The sequence below is a fragment of the Phyllobates terribilis genome, unplaced genomic scaffold (assembly GCF_046119375.1).
Source record: "Phyllobates terribilis strain yellow unplaced genomic scaffold, ASM4611937v1 Scaffold_3__8_contigs__length_932513732, whole genome shotgun sequence".
NCBI classification, from domain to species: domain Eukaryota; kingdom Metazoa; phylum Chordata; class Amphibia; order Anura; family Dendrobatidae; genus Phyllobates; species Phyllobates terribilis.
In genome coordinates, this window is record NW_027362763.1 from 375327265 (window position 1) to 375348334 (window position 21070).

General features: G+C 47.7%; 1 protein-coding gene across 3 annotated transcripts in view; it reads right to left on the minus strand.

Annotated features, from left to right (window-relative positions):
• GCLC (glutamate-cysteine ligase catalytic subunit) overlaps nucleotides 1–20864 on the minus strand; it is a 48130-nt gene extending 27266 nt beyond the window's left edge. The window contains exons 1-2 of one of the 3 annotated variants that reach the window (XM_073675411.1): nucleotides 20507–20864; nucleotides 2410–2522 (exon numbers count right to left, since the gene is read on the minus strand). In XM_073675411.1, the coding sequence (XP_073531512.1) occupies nucleotides 2410–2522; nucleotides 20507–20656 (263 nt within the window). In that variant the 5' untranslated portion in view covers nucleotides 20657–20864. The remainder of the gene's footprint in view (nucleotides 1–2409; nucleotides 2523–20506) is intronic. The other 2 variants (XM_073675413.1, XM_073675414.1) reach the window with 2 other exon arrangements.
• Nucleotides 20865–21070: the final 206 nt, after the last annotated feature.

Consider the following 21070-nt stretch of genomic DNA (forward strand, 5'->3'; position numbering starts at 1 on the left):
GGAAGGAGTCAGCTCTTTTATCCAGGGCATCTTTTAGGACGCCAGAGTCCTCCAAGGGCAGGGAAGATCTTTTCGATGACCTTGCCACAGTCCCGTCCACCTTGGGGATCTTATCCCAAGGTTCCGCATCCTTCTCTTCGAAGGGGTACCTTCTTTTTGGAGGAGGAGGGTAAAGCCCCTGATCTCTCAGGTCTCCTCCACTCCCGGTCAATGAGGCCCTGAATCTTACTGTTAACCGGAAATGAGTGTCTCTTCTTCTCTCCCAAGCCCGCAAACATGATGTCCTCCCGGGATTTAGATGCTCTCTCTTCCTCCAGACCCATGGTTGATCTTACTGCCCTAACCAGTCTGTCTGTATTCTCAATGGGGAAGCAGGGTCTACCGCCCCCCGATGAGGAAGAGGACGATGAATCCCACCGCTCCTCGGACTGGGAGGAATCAGACGGGGGAAACCTCTCTACGGGGCCTTTTCTTCCCTCTAAGGAACCCTTTCAGGGACCCCTGAACTTCTGCATGTACTATGGACTTTAAATCTGCAGCAAAATCCCAGGAATTCTCAGCTATGGTTTTGGTCACACAGCCCTGGCAAAGTGGTTTCTGCCACTCTACTGAGAGAGAAGCTTGGCAAAGGGCACACATTCTATGCTTTTGCTTGGCACTACTCTTCTTAGGCTAAAAAAAGGAAGCACATAAGAGACTTCCCGTTATTAACCAGTGACATTCACGAAGCTCACTCACCCTCGGAGGTCACAAACGGGTACCGGATTCGGAGGCTGTCGCGGAACCGATGATTCCATTCTGGATGGTCCCGAGGCACTCGAAGCCTTACTCCTGCGGCTGCCACTACGATTACTCGAGCGGCTGTCTGTATACGATGCATCCCTCTGCTTTTTCTGTTGCTGAGGTGGGGGGGTAAGCTGCTGCTGCTCCTGGCTATCTGGATCAGCCATGTCTCAGAAGCACACCACGCTTCCAGGATAGCTCCCCCCCCTTAAATATAGGGCCATCCAGCCTCCTCCGGTCTGTGGGCCCTCCCCCTTCCTCAGGCCAGAGCTCCGTTGAAAAAAAAAATAAATAAATAAAATACCGGCCTGGGACGCTCCGATGGGCGCCGCCATCTTGGATCGGCGCCGCCTCCTGACATCACCCAGCGCGCCGCTCCCAGCGTGCCCTGCGCCGTGACGTCAGGCGCGTCACACCCGGAAGCGTTCCACACTGCAGGGGGAGGACGGCGCCGCGGTCTCCGGGAGGACAGAGCCTGCCTCACCACGTGCGCCCCGCTCGGCGCAGAGACCCCAGGGGAAGCTGCGGACGGCGCTTCTGGGATACTGAACCCGGTGCACAGGCCAGTGCCCGCTCTTCCACACCGGGACAGCCCCAGGTAAGTCTTCTTTCTTCCAGACAGGTTCCCCATCAAGGACAGGAAACCAACTGAAGCGAGGGAGAGGTACCGCCCTTTTATTTCAGACGGTTTCCTGTCCTTGGTGGGGCGGATCCTATCTCTCAAGGTGTGCTGTCATGGGGGAGGGGAAAATAGTTATTTTATGTTAACACTAAAAAAAGAAGTGGGAAAGCTGGAGGGGTGCAGAATCAGCAGACTGACTTGACCCCTTCAGGACATTGTGATTTTCCATTTTTACCTCCCCTTCGCTAAAGAGTCATAACTTATTTTTCAGTCCCCATAGACTTATGAGGGCTTGATTTTTGTGGTATGAGTTGCCCTTTTGAATGTCACTAATTTTATCATGTGATGCACTGGAAAGTGGGAAAAAAGGAAAAAATTCCAAGTTTGTTAAAATTGCAGAAAATGTGCAACTTTTTTTTTTTTTTTTTTTTTTTTTTTTTTTAAATTTACCATGCTCACATTATAAAATTAACCTAGCGGTATGGATTTTCCAAGTCAGTACGAGTACACAGATACCAAAAATGTATAGTTTTTTTTTTTTATTTAAGTGGTGACGTTTTTTGGAGAAATTTGCAAGTAATAAAAAAAAAAAAAAAAAAAAAAAAATATAATCACTTCTGTCACCATTTTCCGAGAGCTGTAACGACTTCATTTTTTTGGGATATGGGGTTGTGTTATGGGAGGGTGTTGAAGGGGTGGTATAAAATACAACTTAACTCTCATCCTAAATCTTTTTCTATTTAATGCCATAATCTAAACTATTTTGTAACATATCGGAATTAAAAATTCTCCCCCCCACAGAGTCAAACTATAGAATTTACTACACTAATGGTAAGTATTACATCAGCATTTAAAAGGAAACCTATTACTAGCCATATGGAGCTCTGAAGTAGAGAAACTCCTCAAATCTGGCCCAACATTTGGCCATCTATAGTAGAAATGAGGCAAATAAGCAGAACAGCATAAAGAAAAACAAACTAAATAAAAACTATAAGATAACATACTTTGGATTTATTTTTTCACCTCTGCCTTGAAGTGTATCAAGCATTTCTTCTCCTTGTAGTACTAATCGCACCTTGTGATTTTCATGATCAAAGGTAACCAACATATACTCCACCTAGGAAAAAAAAAGTTTGAAAATACTAATTTTACCGTGAACACAATACATCTTTACCAATAAATCACATTCAAATTTTCACACTTCAAAAAGCTACAGACGCCCCATGAGGGTGGTGCGTGTGTGTTTAAGGCGTGCGTCTTTTCCAGTCAGTGGGCGCCGCCTTCACCAGCTCTTCTGCGTCAGTAAAGGGTCATTGTCATACAACTTTCTCCTAAAAGGAGTGATCTCCACTCCCTATATAGAGTATGCAAAGAGCTCTTTCATGTGATTAACCCTTCACATTATAAGATACCACACCCACACTGAGTGACTTCCCTCCTTTCTAAAGGCTTCCATACTTTCTTTACTCTGCAGTGTACAACCTTCATTTCCTTGCTAGTATCTGGCATTGGACTACAAGAAAAGAGGGGATAATATGGATCGGATATCACAGCTCCCTTGATCTAGGTCCATAGAACCAGATCCACGACACCGCCGATCATCTGTGTACGCTGTGCATAGGCAGAAACACTAAAATTACTTACAGGTAATGTGATTTTCCTGAGCCCATGACAGCACCACGAGAGAGGGGATCCACCCTTCCAGGACAGGAAACCTACAGAATAAAAGGGCGGCGCATCTCCACCTCAGTTGTTTACAGAGCATGAGAGGACACTACTTAATAGTTATATATCCCATGATTTTTCCTTCTACACACCACATGAATCAAACACCATGAAGGAAATGAAGTGATCAACTTCTACCAGTGATGGGAGGGAATATAAGGGTGCTGTCATGGGCTCAGGAAAATCACATTACCGGTAAGTAATTTAGTGTTTTCCTATCACCCAAGACAGCACCACAACTAGAGATTTACAGAGAAAAAAAACTTTAAAGTTTGGGTGGGACCACAGCCTGTAGAACAGTTTTCCTAAAGGAAAGGACAGCAGAAGATCCCAGATCAAGCCTATAGAAGGTGCAAGGTGAAGACTGAATCGCAACCTTACATAATGCTTGATGGGGACATCCACTTTCTTATTGTTCTGCCATGGATTCCCCGGATTAGCACAGGAAGTAGGGTGCACAATTTCCAGACTTCTATGGAAATTGGAAGCCATCTTCGGAAGATAGTGTAGCTCCGGAACCGGCCCATCTTCTAGGATCTGTATAAACAAAGGATTAACCGAAAAAAGCTGAATGTCACTAACTTACCATGCTGAAGTCAGGGCCACTGGGATAATTGTCTTTAATGTGAAGACACTGAATCCATGGGTTCAAGCGAAGGCTTGTTACAGCCGTAAGCACTGGATTCAGATCCCAGGGTGCCATCTTTGGACTGAAAAATGGGCCTAGATCCAAAACTCACTTTCACATTCAATGCAGGTTGGACACGGTTCCAGTAGTCTATGGCTAAAAAAGGTCCACTTGCAATTCTCTTCCTCTTTATAGGAGGTGCTGTTAAAGATAAAAGCAGAGACTTTGCCATCTGAACTGATTAGACATAAGTGTCATTAGGGATCTTGGCAAAGTTCCTCCATAATGGTTTACGCAAGATAAAGCTACTCTGTCGTATGACAAGACCTCTACATTGTGACCATGTATAGATGAATTGAGCTTTTTTATATACTGCCTAAAGCTTCTTTAGGTTAGAGGAACCAGGTCTTTAGAGGCAGCCCACGGGTGTGTACCCATGACTATGCTACTACTGGAATGTAGGAGATTAGAGTTCTTAACAGCAATATGGCCCTGTTCAGAGTTGTGGCCAGACTGCTTACTAATTTTGACATATAGCAGGACTCCTTATTCTACCTTGGGAGACCACAACTCTTACTCACTGCCCAGTGAGTTCTGCAGCGCTCGATGGATCTGCCCATAATCCCGAAATAGTTGAGGTAAACTATTGTCAATACCTCTTCCTTCGATATGAGAGGTGTTCTAACTACTATAATTCTCCATAAAGCCTTAAGGCTCATTAACATCTGAATGGAAGGACACAAACAAAGTCTAAAACCTCATTTTATGCCAAGAACTATTCTCAGGAAATCTGATGTTTCATGTTTATTGGAACCTGATTGCTATATAGTATAGGCGTTTAAGGAGGTATACAATCTGGAATTGCAGATTTACTAGCAGGTCTTATAGAGTCCCATTTCCAATGATCTAACTCTCAGGAATCAGTACAGCCCATTCGGGTAGTAGCAAACACAGGTAGGCCTGCGTTAAATAGCTTTACAGGTCTTGATTAGGGCACCTGGAGAGCTAAGCACCAGAGCAGGCTAGGCATTCACCTTAGTCAGACTGCTGGAAAGCAGAGCAGACGGTATATGTTTTAGAGCTAATCAGAGACACAGGCCAGACTCCACAAGTATCAGTGGTTGCCCTGGATAAATATTGTTTTGTTTGATCAAGCTGGGTTAGCTCCGCTGTATATGAGTAGTCAGGGTCTGTCCTATTTAGTCAGACAAGACCAGAAATATTAATGTTTATGACTTCTGTGCAACCTGTAAAAAGCAATAAAACTGCGCTCGATTGGACCAAACCCACAATGGCTGTATGAGCACTACATGATGCCTCCTACCTTTAAGAGTGAAACCCTACAAGGTTTATTATTAACCTGCAAAACTAAGAAAGCGCTCTTATAGTCACCGGCCTCCAACCAACATTCCACCGAGCCAGCTGAGAACCAGCCAGGAATACCGCCACCCTCCGTCTCAAAATAGAGGCTAGGATATTTTTCCCCCTGAATTCGGTAAGCTTGCCATGCACAGTTTACAGTCGCTGAACTTGGTTGTCAGACAAACTTAGTTGTGGAACCAGTACCTTTACAAAGAGGGACTATGAGGCACAGGGGCACACTGAAGCACCGAGAGACACTATGAGGCCCCATGAGGTACTAACAGGCGCTATACGGCACTATGAATGCGCCATGAGACACTGTGCCGTGAGGTGCTATGATGTGCTCTTTGTGAAGTGCAAAGAATCTTTATAAGGCACTGCACTCAGATTTTTATTTAAAAAGGTGTAATCCATCTGAATGAAGGATAAACCTTTCCTTTGGGTGGTAAATCTCAACTGTCAGACTAGCCCCACCCGAAGGAGCCAGCTGGACAGCAGAGCTTCACAGAGACCATGTGCTGTATTAACACCATGTACCGTCCTATGGATGGAGTAAACAGACTGGAGGACAACAGTAAAAACCTCAGTGTTAGTTTAATATTTACGGAACAGATTGAGGCTCATTTTTGTGGTAAATTCTGAAGGCCAATCATGAGGCTCTGTGCGGCCCAGACATGTGGCTAACTTTAGCCTAGAGGTCTAAGGTCCAGCTTCCGTCCTGAAGCAAAATTTAAAGCATGAGGCCCTTGGCCCAGACGGGGTCTTACAGAGAGAGCACACACCCATTTGAGTTTTGCGCTAACAACCTTCAGCCTTTCCTAGTAACCATAACAAGGAAAGGGCCCCCATAAACAAGGTAAACATTCACGAAGATCACTCACCACCAGCTGTACGGATTCGGAGGCTGGAACGAGTCACAGGCCTGTTCCTCTCCATCCGTCCATGCCTGAGCAATACTGGGGTGGTCAATCCCAGGCAAGGGCGCCTCCAATAGTGCGCCGATCAAAGCTGGAGCTGCTACCCCCAGGCAGGGACGCAGCTCAACAGGTGCTTCCATTCACGTGCAGAGCTGGAGCTGCTGACCCCAGACAGGGGCACAATTCCACAGCAGCTTTTCCACTGATGCACGGAGCTGGAGCTGCCAACCCCAGGCAGGGGCGCCGCTCAGTCATAGCTGGATCTTCAACAGTTAAGCCTGTCTAAGGTTCTCCCATCAAGGACCCTCCGGCACGCTCGTCATCAGGGCCGCAGGCTGGTACAAAACAGTAGCCGGAAACATGTTAGAAGACATGGGTCTCCGCTACTTTTTTCACCGGCGTGCGTCTTAGGGCGCGATTTCCTGGATAGCGTCCTGCACCTGCGCAACCGGGATGCGCGGCTGCCAGGCCACCATAAGGTAATGGTGCGGTTGCTGCTCGCGCCCGTCCAACGGAACAAGCCCCCTTGGACCCACCATGGCGCTTCCAGGTCCCTGGCGCCAGCCGCAGCAGAGACTGTGCCTTGTTGGAAACCGACCGGCCCAGGTCTGCGAATAATCTTCTCTTCTTTCTTCTGCTGCCATTTTAACAGGGTTCCCCCTCAAGGACAGGAAACCAACTGAGGTGGTGGAGAGGCACCACCCTTTTATTCTGTAGGTTTTCTGTCCTGGAAGGGCAGATCCCCTCTCTCATTGTGGCGCTGTCATGGGTGATAGGAAAAGCTGCCAGTGTTATTGATGGAATTATACAAAGTTCATGAACATGGAGGACTACATGGCAGCAGATTTACTAGTCCTTTAGTGGCAGAGGAAGAGACATACCATGATGTAATTTCAAAGTTACATAGGCTTGTACAATGAACACTATCAAAATCCTAGATTAACTCTAAAATAAACTTTCCACAAGACTTGATATGCAATACCAACACCAGCCAGCCCTGTAAGAAATGCTACCTAAAATGTAGTTTTGTTAAATGCTATTGCTGCAGTGACTCATTTGCAGTTAAATGAATTTGTTTAATCCCAAGCACTAGGAATTGCCTTCAGTTAGCCCATGAATGTGTGAAACTGGCCTAAGTGTGGACTGGCCACAGATCTCCTGACCCAGCCTCAGCCTCATGGGGCCTTAAGTCACACAGCAAGAGTATTAAAGTATGCAGTCACCAGTATCATGTCCAGTGTTGTATAGCCATAATAGTTTGGTTAAAAGTTTTGTCAGAAGAGTGCCAATTTAATGACACCAAGTGCTTTAAATAATTTTGCAATGTCATACTTATTTTACACTAAAGTAAAGGGCACTGCATAGGAATACAGTGACAGTAAGCTAAATCTGTCACATATGTACAGTCCATGAGGGTGATAGACACATGCTACCCATTTTACTAAAAGGCCATGTGTTGTACAACCGTTCGTTTAGAACAACCCATTTATGACCTGGAGTTTATTTTTTCAAGGAAAGAAGAGGAAGTTTCCAGAGAATCAACAGGTAAGTGAATAAAATCCAAAATGTATTCAAAGTGTTAAAACAGTGGCAGCTCACTTACCTGCTGCTTCCCAGGAAACTTCCTGTTCTTTCCTTGATTGACACGCCTGGTCCCGGGCGATTCTGTGTGAGGTTCAACAGCTTCCCTGCTGCAACATATTTGGTGAGCTGACCCTGCTCTCCCCCTTTCCTTATTTTTACTATTCATTTTTTCCTCTCCCCTTCAAGAGCCACAACTTTTCTAGAATTTTTGCCATTAATATAGCCATAATTTGGCTTGTTTTTCTCGTGAGACATGTCGCTGGCTTCGCAGCATTCATTTTACCATATAAAAGTTAGGAAAATAAAAGTGTTTATGGCAATTTTCAAGGTCAATATGATTATGGTGATGCCAAACTAAGGCTGTGTGCCCACGATGCGGATTTAATGCATTTTCGCGGCGGTGTTTCCGCAGCAGAAACGCATTAAAAGCGCTTGTTAAGACGTCTGACATGTTTCCCAATGATAATCCGCATGTGCTGTGTACATGCTGCGGATTATCATTGCGGAAAAATCCGCAGCACAGCCATTTATTGTGCGATTTCGCGTCAAAAATCGCCGCCATTGACTTGCATTGTATACATGCGGTTCAATGTGTGGATGGTACCCTGGTCTGGAGAAGAGGAGACTCCTCTAACCTGGGACCATGGTACCCGTAAGTTAAGAATAATAAAGTAAAAAACTAAAAATATCTCCATACACTCCTCTCCGGCGGCCCCCGGTCTGCTCTAGGTGGTGTACTGGCAGGACCTGCGGTGACGTCATTTAGTCAGCTGATGGTCACGCGGTCAGGTGATGGTCGCGTGACCATCAGCTGACTAAATGACGTCACCGCAGGTCCTGCCAGTACACCGCCTAGAGCAGACCGGGGGCCGCCGGAGAGGAGTGTATGGATATTTTTAGTTTTTTACTTTATTATCCCCCCCCCCCTCTCTACTATAGGTGTAGTATTTTAAGCAGAAATCTCGATCACACAATATAAATCCATGCCAGTTGCATGGATTTATATTGTGTAAAATCTGCATGCGTTTTTTCTGCCAGGGAGAGGAAGAAACCCTTAGGAAATTTCTGGTTAAAATCTGCATCATGGGCACATAGCCTTAAGATTTAATATTATATTTGAGCGGTTTAAACAAAAAAAAAAAAAAAAAAAAAAAAAAAAGGATTTTGTATAAAGAATTACAGGACTCTGGTCCACAGCCTGTGTCAGTAGCCTTTGGCCACTGGACCACAGCCCTGTGAGCCTCATACTACTTGCGGAATCCCCGGCACCTCGAGTAGTAGGGGTATATAGGACTCTGGACCAGCGGCCAAGAACTACCAACGTGGTTTGGCCCAGGGTCCGGTGAAGCCATGTTGTAAAAGTATTGTCTAACTTCTACTCAAAAATCAGGCTGCTTGAAGTTGGACAGTTGCATGGTAAATCTGAATCAGTTTAGTGACAATATCCGGGACATGGTTAGGAAAAGCAAAATGCCACAGAAGGGAATCTTTAAATTCGCTAGCTTCCCAGCCATAAATTTCTAGTGCTGGCACATATTGCTCAATGGCGACATCATTGATAAGAAAAACTAATTTCTCAAATACATTCCAGGAGAAGAAAATGCAGAAAGCAGCCAAGTACATGGAATTTGTTAAAGACCGTTTTTCTTCTAAACTGAGAATTTTTTGTAGGAATCTCTGGAAACAAGTCTTATACCAAAGGGATTAAAATTAAAACCTACTGTGTTCAAGATACTAAGAGCCAGTATAATGGAAACCTGGAATCTAAAATTCACTAATACACCGCGCTTTGTTAGCCACCAGTAGTTAAGATCTCCTTTTAATGAAAATTCTACTCAGGCTCAGAAAGCATGATACATGGTCAAAGACAAATCCTAATCTTTTAGAGAACGAGGGGGGGGGGGGGGTGTGAATAAAAATGCCACCCACAACCTACAATCCTATGATTGTTCCTATTTATCGCATCGGTGCCAAAGAGAATCTTTTCAACTTGGGAGTTTCAATTTGAAAGCAAGCAACATGGTGGTTTACAACCATAAGCCGTCTGCAAGGGGCTCAGTGCTCACAAGCTGCGGTGTCACACAAGGCCGGGTTCAGAAAGGCGTATCATGGCAGAATTCTCTCCGGGAATAGAACACTAGCTACACACTGTCCTGAGCAGTATTACACTGGAATAGTGCATAATGGCAGGCAACTCCGGCACCTGTCCAACACACGGCGCTGTGCACGGACCCAACAACGTCCAGAATTTGCCCCGACTATTTCAGACTACGTTCCCACAATAAGCTTTTCTTTGTTTTTTTAATATTCCAGGTTTTCGACACCTATTAGGTTAAGTTTGGTTACCAGCGTTTAATTTTCACATGCGCTTGTCGTACTTTTGTCTGTTTTGTGTGTCATGTTTTAAATAAAGCTGTTTGTTTCTGATACTTCCTGGTACTTGGCTTTAACCAAAATTTAATGTTACAATCATGTGCGGATTACATGTGATTTTGGTACATTTCCACAGTAGACATATACTAAACGCAAATGTGTTTTCTACCTGAGGATTTTTTGCATGCAATTCAATCCTATGGGGAAAATCTGCACATGGAAGAGAAGTTAGTGTACTCGCAAAGGAAATTGACATGTTGCAGATTTACATACACCAGAGGTCAGTTTACGCTGCATGGAGAAAGAAAAAAAACCCACAACCACAGGCATGAGATCTCTATAAATCCCATCCACTTTGCTGGTACTGTAAGATGCTGCCTTTTTGATGTCATGAAAAATTCACCAAACAGCTCATTGTGGGTACACAGCCTCAGCCCATGGCCAGGTACCAACAACTTTACCTTCAGGCAGTATGCAGATTAGATGCGCAACAGCACAGCACACTGCCTCAAGAACTCATGGGCCAGTACACCTCAGATTTCCCCGACAGAGTGGGGGGAAATGAAGTCATTGCATGCATTAGTCCAATCGATTTTACAGGGGGGTGGCACATATCACTTCCAGGACTCCTTGGGCGATGTGCATACGATCAGGATATAGCAGCGCTTTGGATACAGCATATTTTCGCTGCTTTAAAAACCCTGTGTTCTAATCACAGTTAAATCCGCATGTGTTCATTGGACCATGTAGATTTACAGCAGCTAATGAATGGCTATGGGTAAAACTATGCAGCAAAGACCAGCATCTCTGCTGCAGATAATTGACATGTGATGGCTCGCAAACCTGCACAGCGGGTGAGTTTACGCAGCGTTAAATAGAAGCACAGTAGGCATGGGATTTCTATAAATCCCATCCAGTGTGCTGTAATGTAGAGCGCAGCGCTTTAGACACAGCACTGGTGACTTGCATCCAAAACACTCCTCTTTCTGATAGTGAGCACGTACCCCTACTCTTTGCTCTGAAGATAGTGTGCACCTAGGATGAGAAATAAGTGCAATTCACCTTGGAATTTGTGGACTGAGCATAGACTGAATTCACACATCGGTATTATAGAGAAACTGTAGGGTTTTGTGCCCCATTCTAAATTTAAAAAAAAAAAAAAAGTTTCTCCAGCTTCTCTTAGTGGTCTATGCAAAAGACATAACACAGATGGCATCTAAGTTTTTTTGTGGACTCAGACTTGCATTGGTGAGTTTGATTCGACGATGAGCTTAAGGCTGTGTGCCCACTTAGCGTTTTTCAAGCGTTTATGCTGCGGAATTTCCGCAGCGGAAACGCTTGTGAAACGCTAGGTAATCCGCACCCCATGGTCCCCAAGGGGATTTCGCATGTTCTATGCACATGCTGCGGATTTTCCGCAGCGTTTATGCTGCGTACAAAAATCCGCAGCATGTCATTTAATTTTGCGGAAGCGCAGCGGAACTCCCGCCATTGACTTGCATTGAAACCGCGACTGTACATTTGTACAAGCGGCTTCTATGCGTCTCTATGTGCGGATGGTACCCAGTTCTGGAGGAGGAGACTCTCATCCAGACCTGGGTACCATTGTACCTGTAAAAAAGAATAAAACAACAAATAAAGTTTATACTCACCTTTCCGAAGGCTTTTCTCTGAATGCCGACATCGCTGAAGGACCTGCGGTAACATCACAGTCATGTGACCGCAGGCCCTTCACCGCTCTGTCTCGCGATATGCCGGCAGCCGGGAACCAGACAGGAAGCAGCGCTGCAGCCACGCCGGGGCCTCGGGGGTGAGTATAGCTTTATTTGTTTTAATTTTTACGGTTCACACTGTATAAATCCATGCCGTTTGCATGGATTTATATAGTGTGACCTAGTTGTCAAGCACTTTTCCAAGTGATGCTATCGCCTGGAAAGCGCTTGTCAATCTGCATGCGGAAACGCATGTGGATCCGCATGTATTCTGCAGGAAAAACGCATGCACAATCTGCATGTGTTTTTTCTTCCAGGGAGATGCAGAAATGCTGCAGAAATTTTCTGCTTCATTTCTGCATCGTGGGCACATAGCCTTAAGGCAGGGGTCGACAAAGTTGTTCAGAATCTAGGAGCCAGAATTTTTTTTGTTGACAAACTGTACATATAGACCCCCTCACACACGGCGTCTCCCCGGGGAGCACAGCCTTTGTATGTACTTACACAGGTAGCGGCCCCCCGGTCACAGCGATCCTTTCCCCCAGGGCCGGCTCCAGGTTTTTCTGGGCCCCGGGCGAAAGTCTCAGTGGGCCCTTTTAACACATACACGATTCATGATGCACAGATACGGCGGAGAAATAAATAAATATATATACATATATATATATATATATATATATATATACACGGTACGCAGACACATGCGTGCGCACACACGGTACGCAGACACATGCGTGCGCACACACGGTACGCAGACACATGCGTGCGCACACACGGTACGCAGACACATGCGTGCGCACACACGGTACGCAGACACATGCGTGCGCACACACGGTACGCAGACACATGCGTGCGCACACACGGTACGCAGACACATGCGTGCGCACACACGGTACGCAGACACATGCGTGCGCACACACGGTACGCAGACACATGCGTGCGCACACACGGTACGCAGACACATGCGTGCGCACACACGGTACGCAGACACATGCGTGCGCACACACGGTACGCAGACACATGCGTGCGCACACACGGTACGCAGACACATGCGTGCGCACACACGGTACGCAGACACATGCGTGCGCACACACGGTACGCAGACACATGCGTGCGCACACACGGTACGCAGACACATGCGTGCGCACACACGGTACGCAGACACATGCGTGCGCACACACGGTACGCAGACACATGCGTGCGCACACACGGTACGCAGACACATGCGTGCGCACACACGGTACGCAGACACATGCGTGCGCACACACGGTACGCAGACACATGCGTGCGCACACACGGTACGCAGACACATGCGTGCGCACACACGGTACGCAGACACATGCGTGCGCACACACGGTACGCAGACACATGCGTGCGCACACACGGTACGCAGACACATGCGTGCGCACACACGGTACGCAGACACATGCGTGCGCACACACGGTACGCAGACACATGCGTGCGCACACACGGTACGCAGACACATGCGTGCGCACACACGGTACGCAGACACATGCGTGCGCACACACGGTACGCAGACACATGCGTGCGCACACACGGTACGCAGACACATGCGTGCGCACACACGGTACGCAGACACATGCGTGCGCACACACGGTACGCAGACACATGCGTGCGCACACACGGTACGCAGACACATGCGTGCGCACACACGGTACGCAGACACATGCGTGCGCACACACGGTACGCAGACACATGCGTGCGCACACACGGTACGCAGACACATGCGTGCGCACACACGGTACGCAGACACATGCGTGCGCACACACGGTACGCAGACACATGCGTGCGCACACACGGTACGCAGACACATGCGTGCGCACACACGGTACGCAGACACATGCGTGCGCACACACGGTACGCAGACACATGCGTGCGCACACACGGTACGCAGACACATGCGTGCGCACACACGGTACGCAGACACATGCGTGCGCACACACGGTACGCAGACACATGCGTGCGCACACACGGTACGCAGACACATGCGTGCGCACACACGGTACGCAGACACATGCGTGCGCACACACGGTACGCAGACACATGCGTGCGCACACACGGTACGCAGACACATGCGTGCGCACACACGGTACGCAGACACATGCGTGCGCACACACGGTACGCAGACACATGCGTGCGCACACACGGTACGCAGACACATGCGTGCGCACACACGGTACGCAGACACATGCGTGCGCACACACGGTACGCAGACACATGCGTGCGCACACACGGTACGCAGACACATGCGTGCGCACACACGGTACGCAGACACATGCGTGCGCACACACGGTACGCAGACACATGCGTGCGCACACACGGTACGCAGACACATGCGTGCGCACACACGGTACGCAGACACATGCGTGCGCACACACGGTACGCAGACACATGCGTGCGCACACACGGTACGCAGACACATGCGTGCGCACACACGGTACGCAGACACATGCGTGCGCACACACGGTACGCAGACACATGCGTGCGCACACACGGTACGCAGACACATGCGTGCGCACACACGGTACGCAGACACATGCGTGCGCACACACGGTACGCAGACACATGCGTGCGCACACACGGTACGCAGACACATGCGTGCGCACACACGGTACGCAGACACATGCGTGCGCACACACGGTACGCAGACACATGCGTGCGCACACACGGTACGCAGACACATGCGTGCGCACACACGGTACGCAGACACATGCGTGCGCACACACGGTACGCAGACACATGCGTGCGCACACACGGTACGCAGACACATGCGTGCGCACACACGGTACGCAGACACATGCGTGCGCACACACGGTACGCAGACACATGCACACATACAGACATACACATAGATAAAACAGACAAATATATATACACAGTCATATACACTGACATTCACATACATGCACTCACACAGACCCATTACTAATATTTTTAATATGGGGATTGGGGAAGCCTCACTCACCTGTCCCCGGTCCAGTGTCCTGTCCAGCAGCTCCTCGGGTATGGGGCAGTGCAGGGCCCCCGGCGTGTCACAGACTTCATGGCCCTGGAACATCAGAGGGGCCCACTTGCGGTCGGGTCCGGGCCCCTCCCGCCCATCTGTGCAGGACCTCCGCTCCGACGATGTTTGATTGCCGGCACTTCCCCCAGACATGGCCGCGCGCTGTGCAGCTGTGTCTGCTAGTAATGACGTGGCAGGAGCGACACACAAGCACAATTAAAGGTGCAGTGCCGTCGACCCTGCCGTGTCATTACTAGCAGACACAGCCGGACAGCGCGCGGCCATGTCTGGGGGGAGTGCCGGCAATCAAGCAGCGCCTGCGTCCCTGAACAGGTGCCGAGGAAGCGGCCCGGGCCCCGACAGCGAGTGGGCGGGCGGGTGTGTGGGCCCGGGCCCCGACAGCGAGTGGGCGGGCGGGTGTGTGGGCCCGGGCCCCGACAGCGAGTGGGCGGGCGGGTGTGTGGGCCCGGGCCCCGACAGCGAGTGGGCGGGCGGGTGTGTGGGCCCGGGCCCCGACAGCGAGTGGGCGGGCGGGTGTGTGGGCCCGGGCCCCGACAGCGAGTGGGCGGGCGGGTGTGTGGGCCCGGCGCCAGACAACATTTTCTAGGCGCCACTGGCGACCAGGCGCCTGGGTTTGTCGAGCCCTGCCTTAAGGGCTAGTTCACACATTGGATTTTTACTGTGCTTTTCCACCACTGAAAAAAAAACAAACAAAAACACGAAGACAAAACCGCGTGTTACAGTACTGCATAAAACATGCACATTACTGCACATTTTCTCTTTGGGTTTTGCAGCAAAAAAATCTGGGGCAAATAAACGTGTGCATATGCCGAGACATCATTGAGATGTCTGTGATTTGTATTGTACATAAAAACATGGATCATTGTTCAGCATTTTTCCATCAGAGTGTCAGTTTTCACCATCTGTGATTGTCACTGATGAAAAAGCAAATTGCCTGATATCCAGGATCTCACATTGCACTGTATAGAAGCGTTGCAGACTGCACGCCGATGCCATCTGTGTGCTGTACATGAGTGTTACAATCCCATAGACTTGAATAGGGAATATTCGCCTGTGACAAAAAAAAAAAAAATCATGGTATGTTTTACATTTTTTTTTTTTTAACCACATGCTGTCTGAAAGAAGAAGAAAAAAAAACAAACACACACACAAAGCAACCAAACACAGCTCTGTCCTTTACACTGGACAGCTATAGTAGAATTGGAGCTAGCCATGCTGCATTACAAAAGATTGCTGCATTCAAAAGTGGCAATACTTCTAGATATTCCGAGGTTGGAGCTGAGCTCCTTAATGCTGGGAAGCATACTGTCAAGTTAGCAATGAAAGCACATTGATTGTATAAATGGACTTGGTGCTGTGCCAATATTCTACATTTTTTTTTCCTTTCCCCTCACCTATTTTAGGGCTTTTCAATTGGCATTAGTAGTAGGTCACGCATATTGAAAGATCTATTCGAACAAAAATTTTCACCACTATTTTGGAAAAAAAAAAAAAAAAAAAAAAAACCAAACAAAATGAAAATTGTAATATAATTGTGGCTTTTCATAGCTGCACAGTTCTCCCTCTATCTAACCAGAACTAACTTGTGCAGGTATAGAGGAACAGGGAATCTGAGCTCCGACCAATGCACCTCATCCAAGCAGATGTCTGCAAGGAGAGAGGAAAAAAGTAACTGGACAATAAGGCTATGTGCCCACGTTGCGGAAATGAAGCGGAAAATTTGCGCATGTCCTTTCCCGTAAAAATGCATGCGGAATTTCGCAAGAGTTTATCGCGTTTTTTATTGCATTGAAAAGGCAATTCCACATGCGGAAACGCAAAATTAATGAACATGTTGCGGATTTTTGTGCGCTTCAAAAACGCTGCGGAAAAATCCGCAGCATGGGCATAGAACTTGCGGATTCTCATTGGGGAATATGGGGGATAGATTACCAAGCGTTTTGCAAGCGTTTCCACTGCAGAAATTCCGCATCTAATACGCTTGTAAAACGCTACAAGGGCACATACCCTAAGGCCTCATACAACACGTACCCATTATATTCTTGGTGCAGTTCACAAGTCTGTTTGACTATTTCTCAATGTAAAATAGGAGAAGCTTTATCATTTCTTAATCCATCCGCGAAAAACACTGAGGCTGAGTGCCCACTATGCGGTATTCAAGCGTTTTTGCCGCGGAATTTCCGCAGCGAAAACGCTTAAAAAACGATTGGTAATACATTCCCCATGGTCCCCAATGATAATCCGCATGTGCTGTGCACATGCTGCGGAAATTTCCACTGTGGATTATCACTGCGGAAAAATACGCAGCATGTCCATTAATTTTGCGGACACGCAGCGTAATTGCCACCATTGAATCGCCTAATATCCGCATGACTACATGTGCACATGCAGATATTAAGTGATTCAATGTGCGGATGGTACCCGGGTCTGGAGAAGAGGAGACTGTTCTGTTAAAAAAAGAATTTAAAATAAAAAATAAAGATCCTTCCGACAGCCCCCGGTGTGTTGGGCGGCTCGCCATGGTCTAAAATGACCTTCCATGAGATCATTTAGTCATATGACAGGTCACGCGACAAAATGACATCATGAAAGGTCCTTTCACACCACGGGCTGTACAAGAGACCGGACGCAGCAGAGAAAACACCAGGTGCCATCGGAAGGCGAGTATAATCTTTATTTTTTACCATCTTTATTCAACTATTAACTTGGTCACACTATATAAATCCATGCCGGTTGCATAGTTATCAAGCACTTTCCAAGTGATGCTAAAAATCGCTTGGAAAAGCGCTTGATAACCCGCATGCGGAAATGCATGAAAAAACACTTGACAAACGCTTCTACCTGGCGGGAAAAAGGCATGTAAAATCCGCATGCGTTTTTCCTGCCAGGGAGAAGCGGAAAAAATATACAGCGTTTCTGCATCATGGGCATTTAGCCTGATGGTAAAAACAGACAGTAATACCTTTTTTTCCATGTATGTGTTTAAACACAGACATGTGAATGAAGCCTAAGGAAGAGGAGGCGAGCTCTGTGGAGGTGGTTAAAACAGGGCAGCAGCGGGTACCAAACCTCCAGCTCCTCAATTTCCATGACTCCACCTCCCTCATACACGGCTCATGTTTAAGTGATAAATTTACTGTAGCACAGATTCATCTCCGCTAGAAGTCTAGACCCTTAGATCAGGAATAGGACAGACATTTATAGGACATTTCATAACTTTCCCAAATTCTTATGAAAAAAATATTCCCCACAAACTGCATTGAACTACTGTACCCAATTTATTATATATTTTAGGAGTCGGTCCATTTTATACCGACCTCACAGCCCCAGTGGGCACAGCGATTCACATCACACAGTGCAGGTACTGAGTTTCTAAGTTCCAAGACAGGCGGTCAGAGGAAAAGAGAAAGTCATGCAGCCAAGACACTAAGGCCATGTTCACACACGATGTGTTTTACAGCAGATTTTTACACAAACTTTCAGCTGCATCTTGTAGTACCAGCAAAGTCTATGAGAAACCAGAATTCTCTGTTCACACATGTTGCTTTTTGTTTGCTGCGTATTCTCTGCCTTGCTGGCGTATTTGGAAAATAGAGCATGTCACTTCTTTCAGTGTTTCTGCAGCAGAAAAAGCACCTGTGTTTTTGCTGAGTTTTTTCATCCATAGGAAGTAATGGGTGGTCAAAAATATGCAACAAATACGCACGTTTTTTTTTTTTTTTTTTTTTAAGCAGCAGTTTTCCTGCTAGAGAAAAGATAGCAGCAGGTTTGCAGCAGAAAAAAAAAAAAAGTGTGAACATTGCCTTAGGGCTCGCTTTCACTTGCGATGCAATCGGACGAGTGCAATCCGATAAAAAAAAATAGGATTGCACTCGCCCCAATGTTACCCTATGGGGCAGCGTACATGAGATTATTTTCTCATGCCGATTCGGAATGCAAAAACAATTGCAGCATGCAGCGATTGCATCCTCAAATTGGATCGCATGCACCCATATAAGTCTATGGGTGCGTGTGAAGCATTGCACTGCACTCGGATAACACCTGAGTGCAGTGCGACACACACCGACACCAGCAACAGAGGAGATGCAGAAATTGTTTTCGCCGTCCCCTCTGCAGCTGTGCTGCACTCCTCTCTGTGCGAGAGGGTCAGAGTACTGACATTCGGCTGACGCTCGCAGCAGAGCAGGAGCCGAATGTCTTTAGCATATTGCATCTGATGCTCTCGCATCGCATGCCATACGCTAGTGGGACCCCGGTCTAATGCTGATAGCGCTTCTGGAGACATCTAGCCTCGCTTCTCCACATGGCAGGTCTGCCATTATTAGCCAGCGCCCTCCTCCCATATAATAAATAGTACAGTCCCAATTACATCTATGGGAGCATTGGGAACAGTGTAGAAACTGGACGAGAACCTCAGGACTTGTTCTAGTCTTTGCTCCAATTCACATATCCTTAGCATAAACCTCTGAATTGTCTATAAAGCTATACCATCAGCCCAGGGGAATATGCCAGTGCCGTCCAGGCTGGAGACTTCTGAGGTATTCTTCATAGTATTACTAGCAAGATCTCAGGGGGAGCCGAGGTCTACAATGTGTCAGGTTTTCTTCATTTAATCTGAGAGCAGCATAATGTAGAGAAAGAGAGAGACCCTGATTCCAGTGATGTGTCACTTACTGGGCTGCTTAGCGTAGGAGATTATCACTAGAGAACTAGTAAATCTGCTTACAAGTAGTGAGCCCTGTATAACCCCACCACTGATTGGCAGCTGTGTGCACTGAACATCAGCAGCAACCTGTCAATCAGTGGTGTGGGCAGGTTATAGAGAACTGACAGATCTGCAGCAGATAAAACAGGAATTTTATCCAAACTACAGCAAGCAACATACTGAAATCATGGTGTCTGTCCCCATCTTATGCTGCTCTCAAATAGGTGAGCAAAAACCTGCTGACAGATTGAAAATGGTACTATCCATTTACAGGCATAGAACGATCCGGTCAAATAAATAGTGCTTAGAAAAAAAAAAAAAAAAAAAACACCCCAGCAATCTACTGCTTATTAAAATGTGAAGCTGTTTTGTCAGCTATAAACACTTGTTTACTGCTTGTTGCCTGGGAGACCGACCATTGCTGCTGTCCAGCTTGTAAAACACAATAACAGGCCAGGAGGTAACAGCTCACTCCAGTGATCCTGGTCAGCTTCAAGAGTGCTTCCTAGCTCAATAGGAAAGAGCTTGTAAGCACAGAATGTGTTCTGCATTTAGCAGTGGTGGTCAGTCTCCAAAGCAACAAATGTGTTACTAGCTCAAGAATGGCTGAACATTATACTAGCAGTACACAGCTTTTATTTACAAGCACAATCCACAAATACCCCATTAACCTCCTGACCCAAAACTACAACTATTAGTTGATTATTTATTCGCTGCTGTACACAACCTAGGTATAGCCCGTACTCATATAGTGAGTGGTGTGGATATAACAGGGCAGATCCATCAGCAGCACAGCAATGCTCTCCTCCAGGGCAACATGGGAAAGCTCCATCAGCAGGACATGCTCCTCGCATGCTGGCTCCGAGCCCCCTCCTCTCTACCCACTACCTACAGGACACACGTGGAGCAGCTTAGTGGATCCGCCCGTGGCCTGGATGACACCGGTGACAGCACAGGCTTGTCACGCACGTCGCTCTCCTGCAGCCATGACTACTACACCGCGTCACATGACCTCTGGCGCCCTATTAGGAGCTGGCCCTGGCTCTCACCTCGTCGCCCCACTTGAGCACGTCCTTCTGGCGCTCCTTCACTTTGTGGTAGATGTGTAGGAACTGGGTGATGCCGTGCTGCCGCACGTGATCCGCGTACTTCTTGGTTTCTTCCCAGCTGAGCGGGGAGCCGTGAGACAGTAACCCCATACCTGCAGCTCCCGTGTGACGACTCTAGAGACCCCCGGAGACCGTGCGCAGAGCGGACACTGTATGCGAAGTGTTCCCCGCGCTCGCACGCCGGTCTGTCACACCGCTCCTCCCACCGCAGTCTTGTTATTAGGAGGAGGCTGACAGACCACGTGACTCGCGCTGCCTGTCTGCGCGCCACAGGCCGAGGCCGAGGCCCGGGCTCTCCGACAGCGCCGCGTCACGTGGGCGGGGCCTTGCGTCACTCCCCGCCGTGACTTGGCAGTTTTACTGTGGGCAGGTTAACCCCGCCGCTGCTGGTCACAGCCCGCCGTGCGGCTCTGTCATGTGGGTGTGATGACTGTGCAGGTTCAGCGTCTCTAGGTCCTAGTGCTGTGCCTCGCCATAGTCAGTTATGGCCTAGTCACAGGAAAG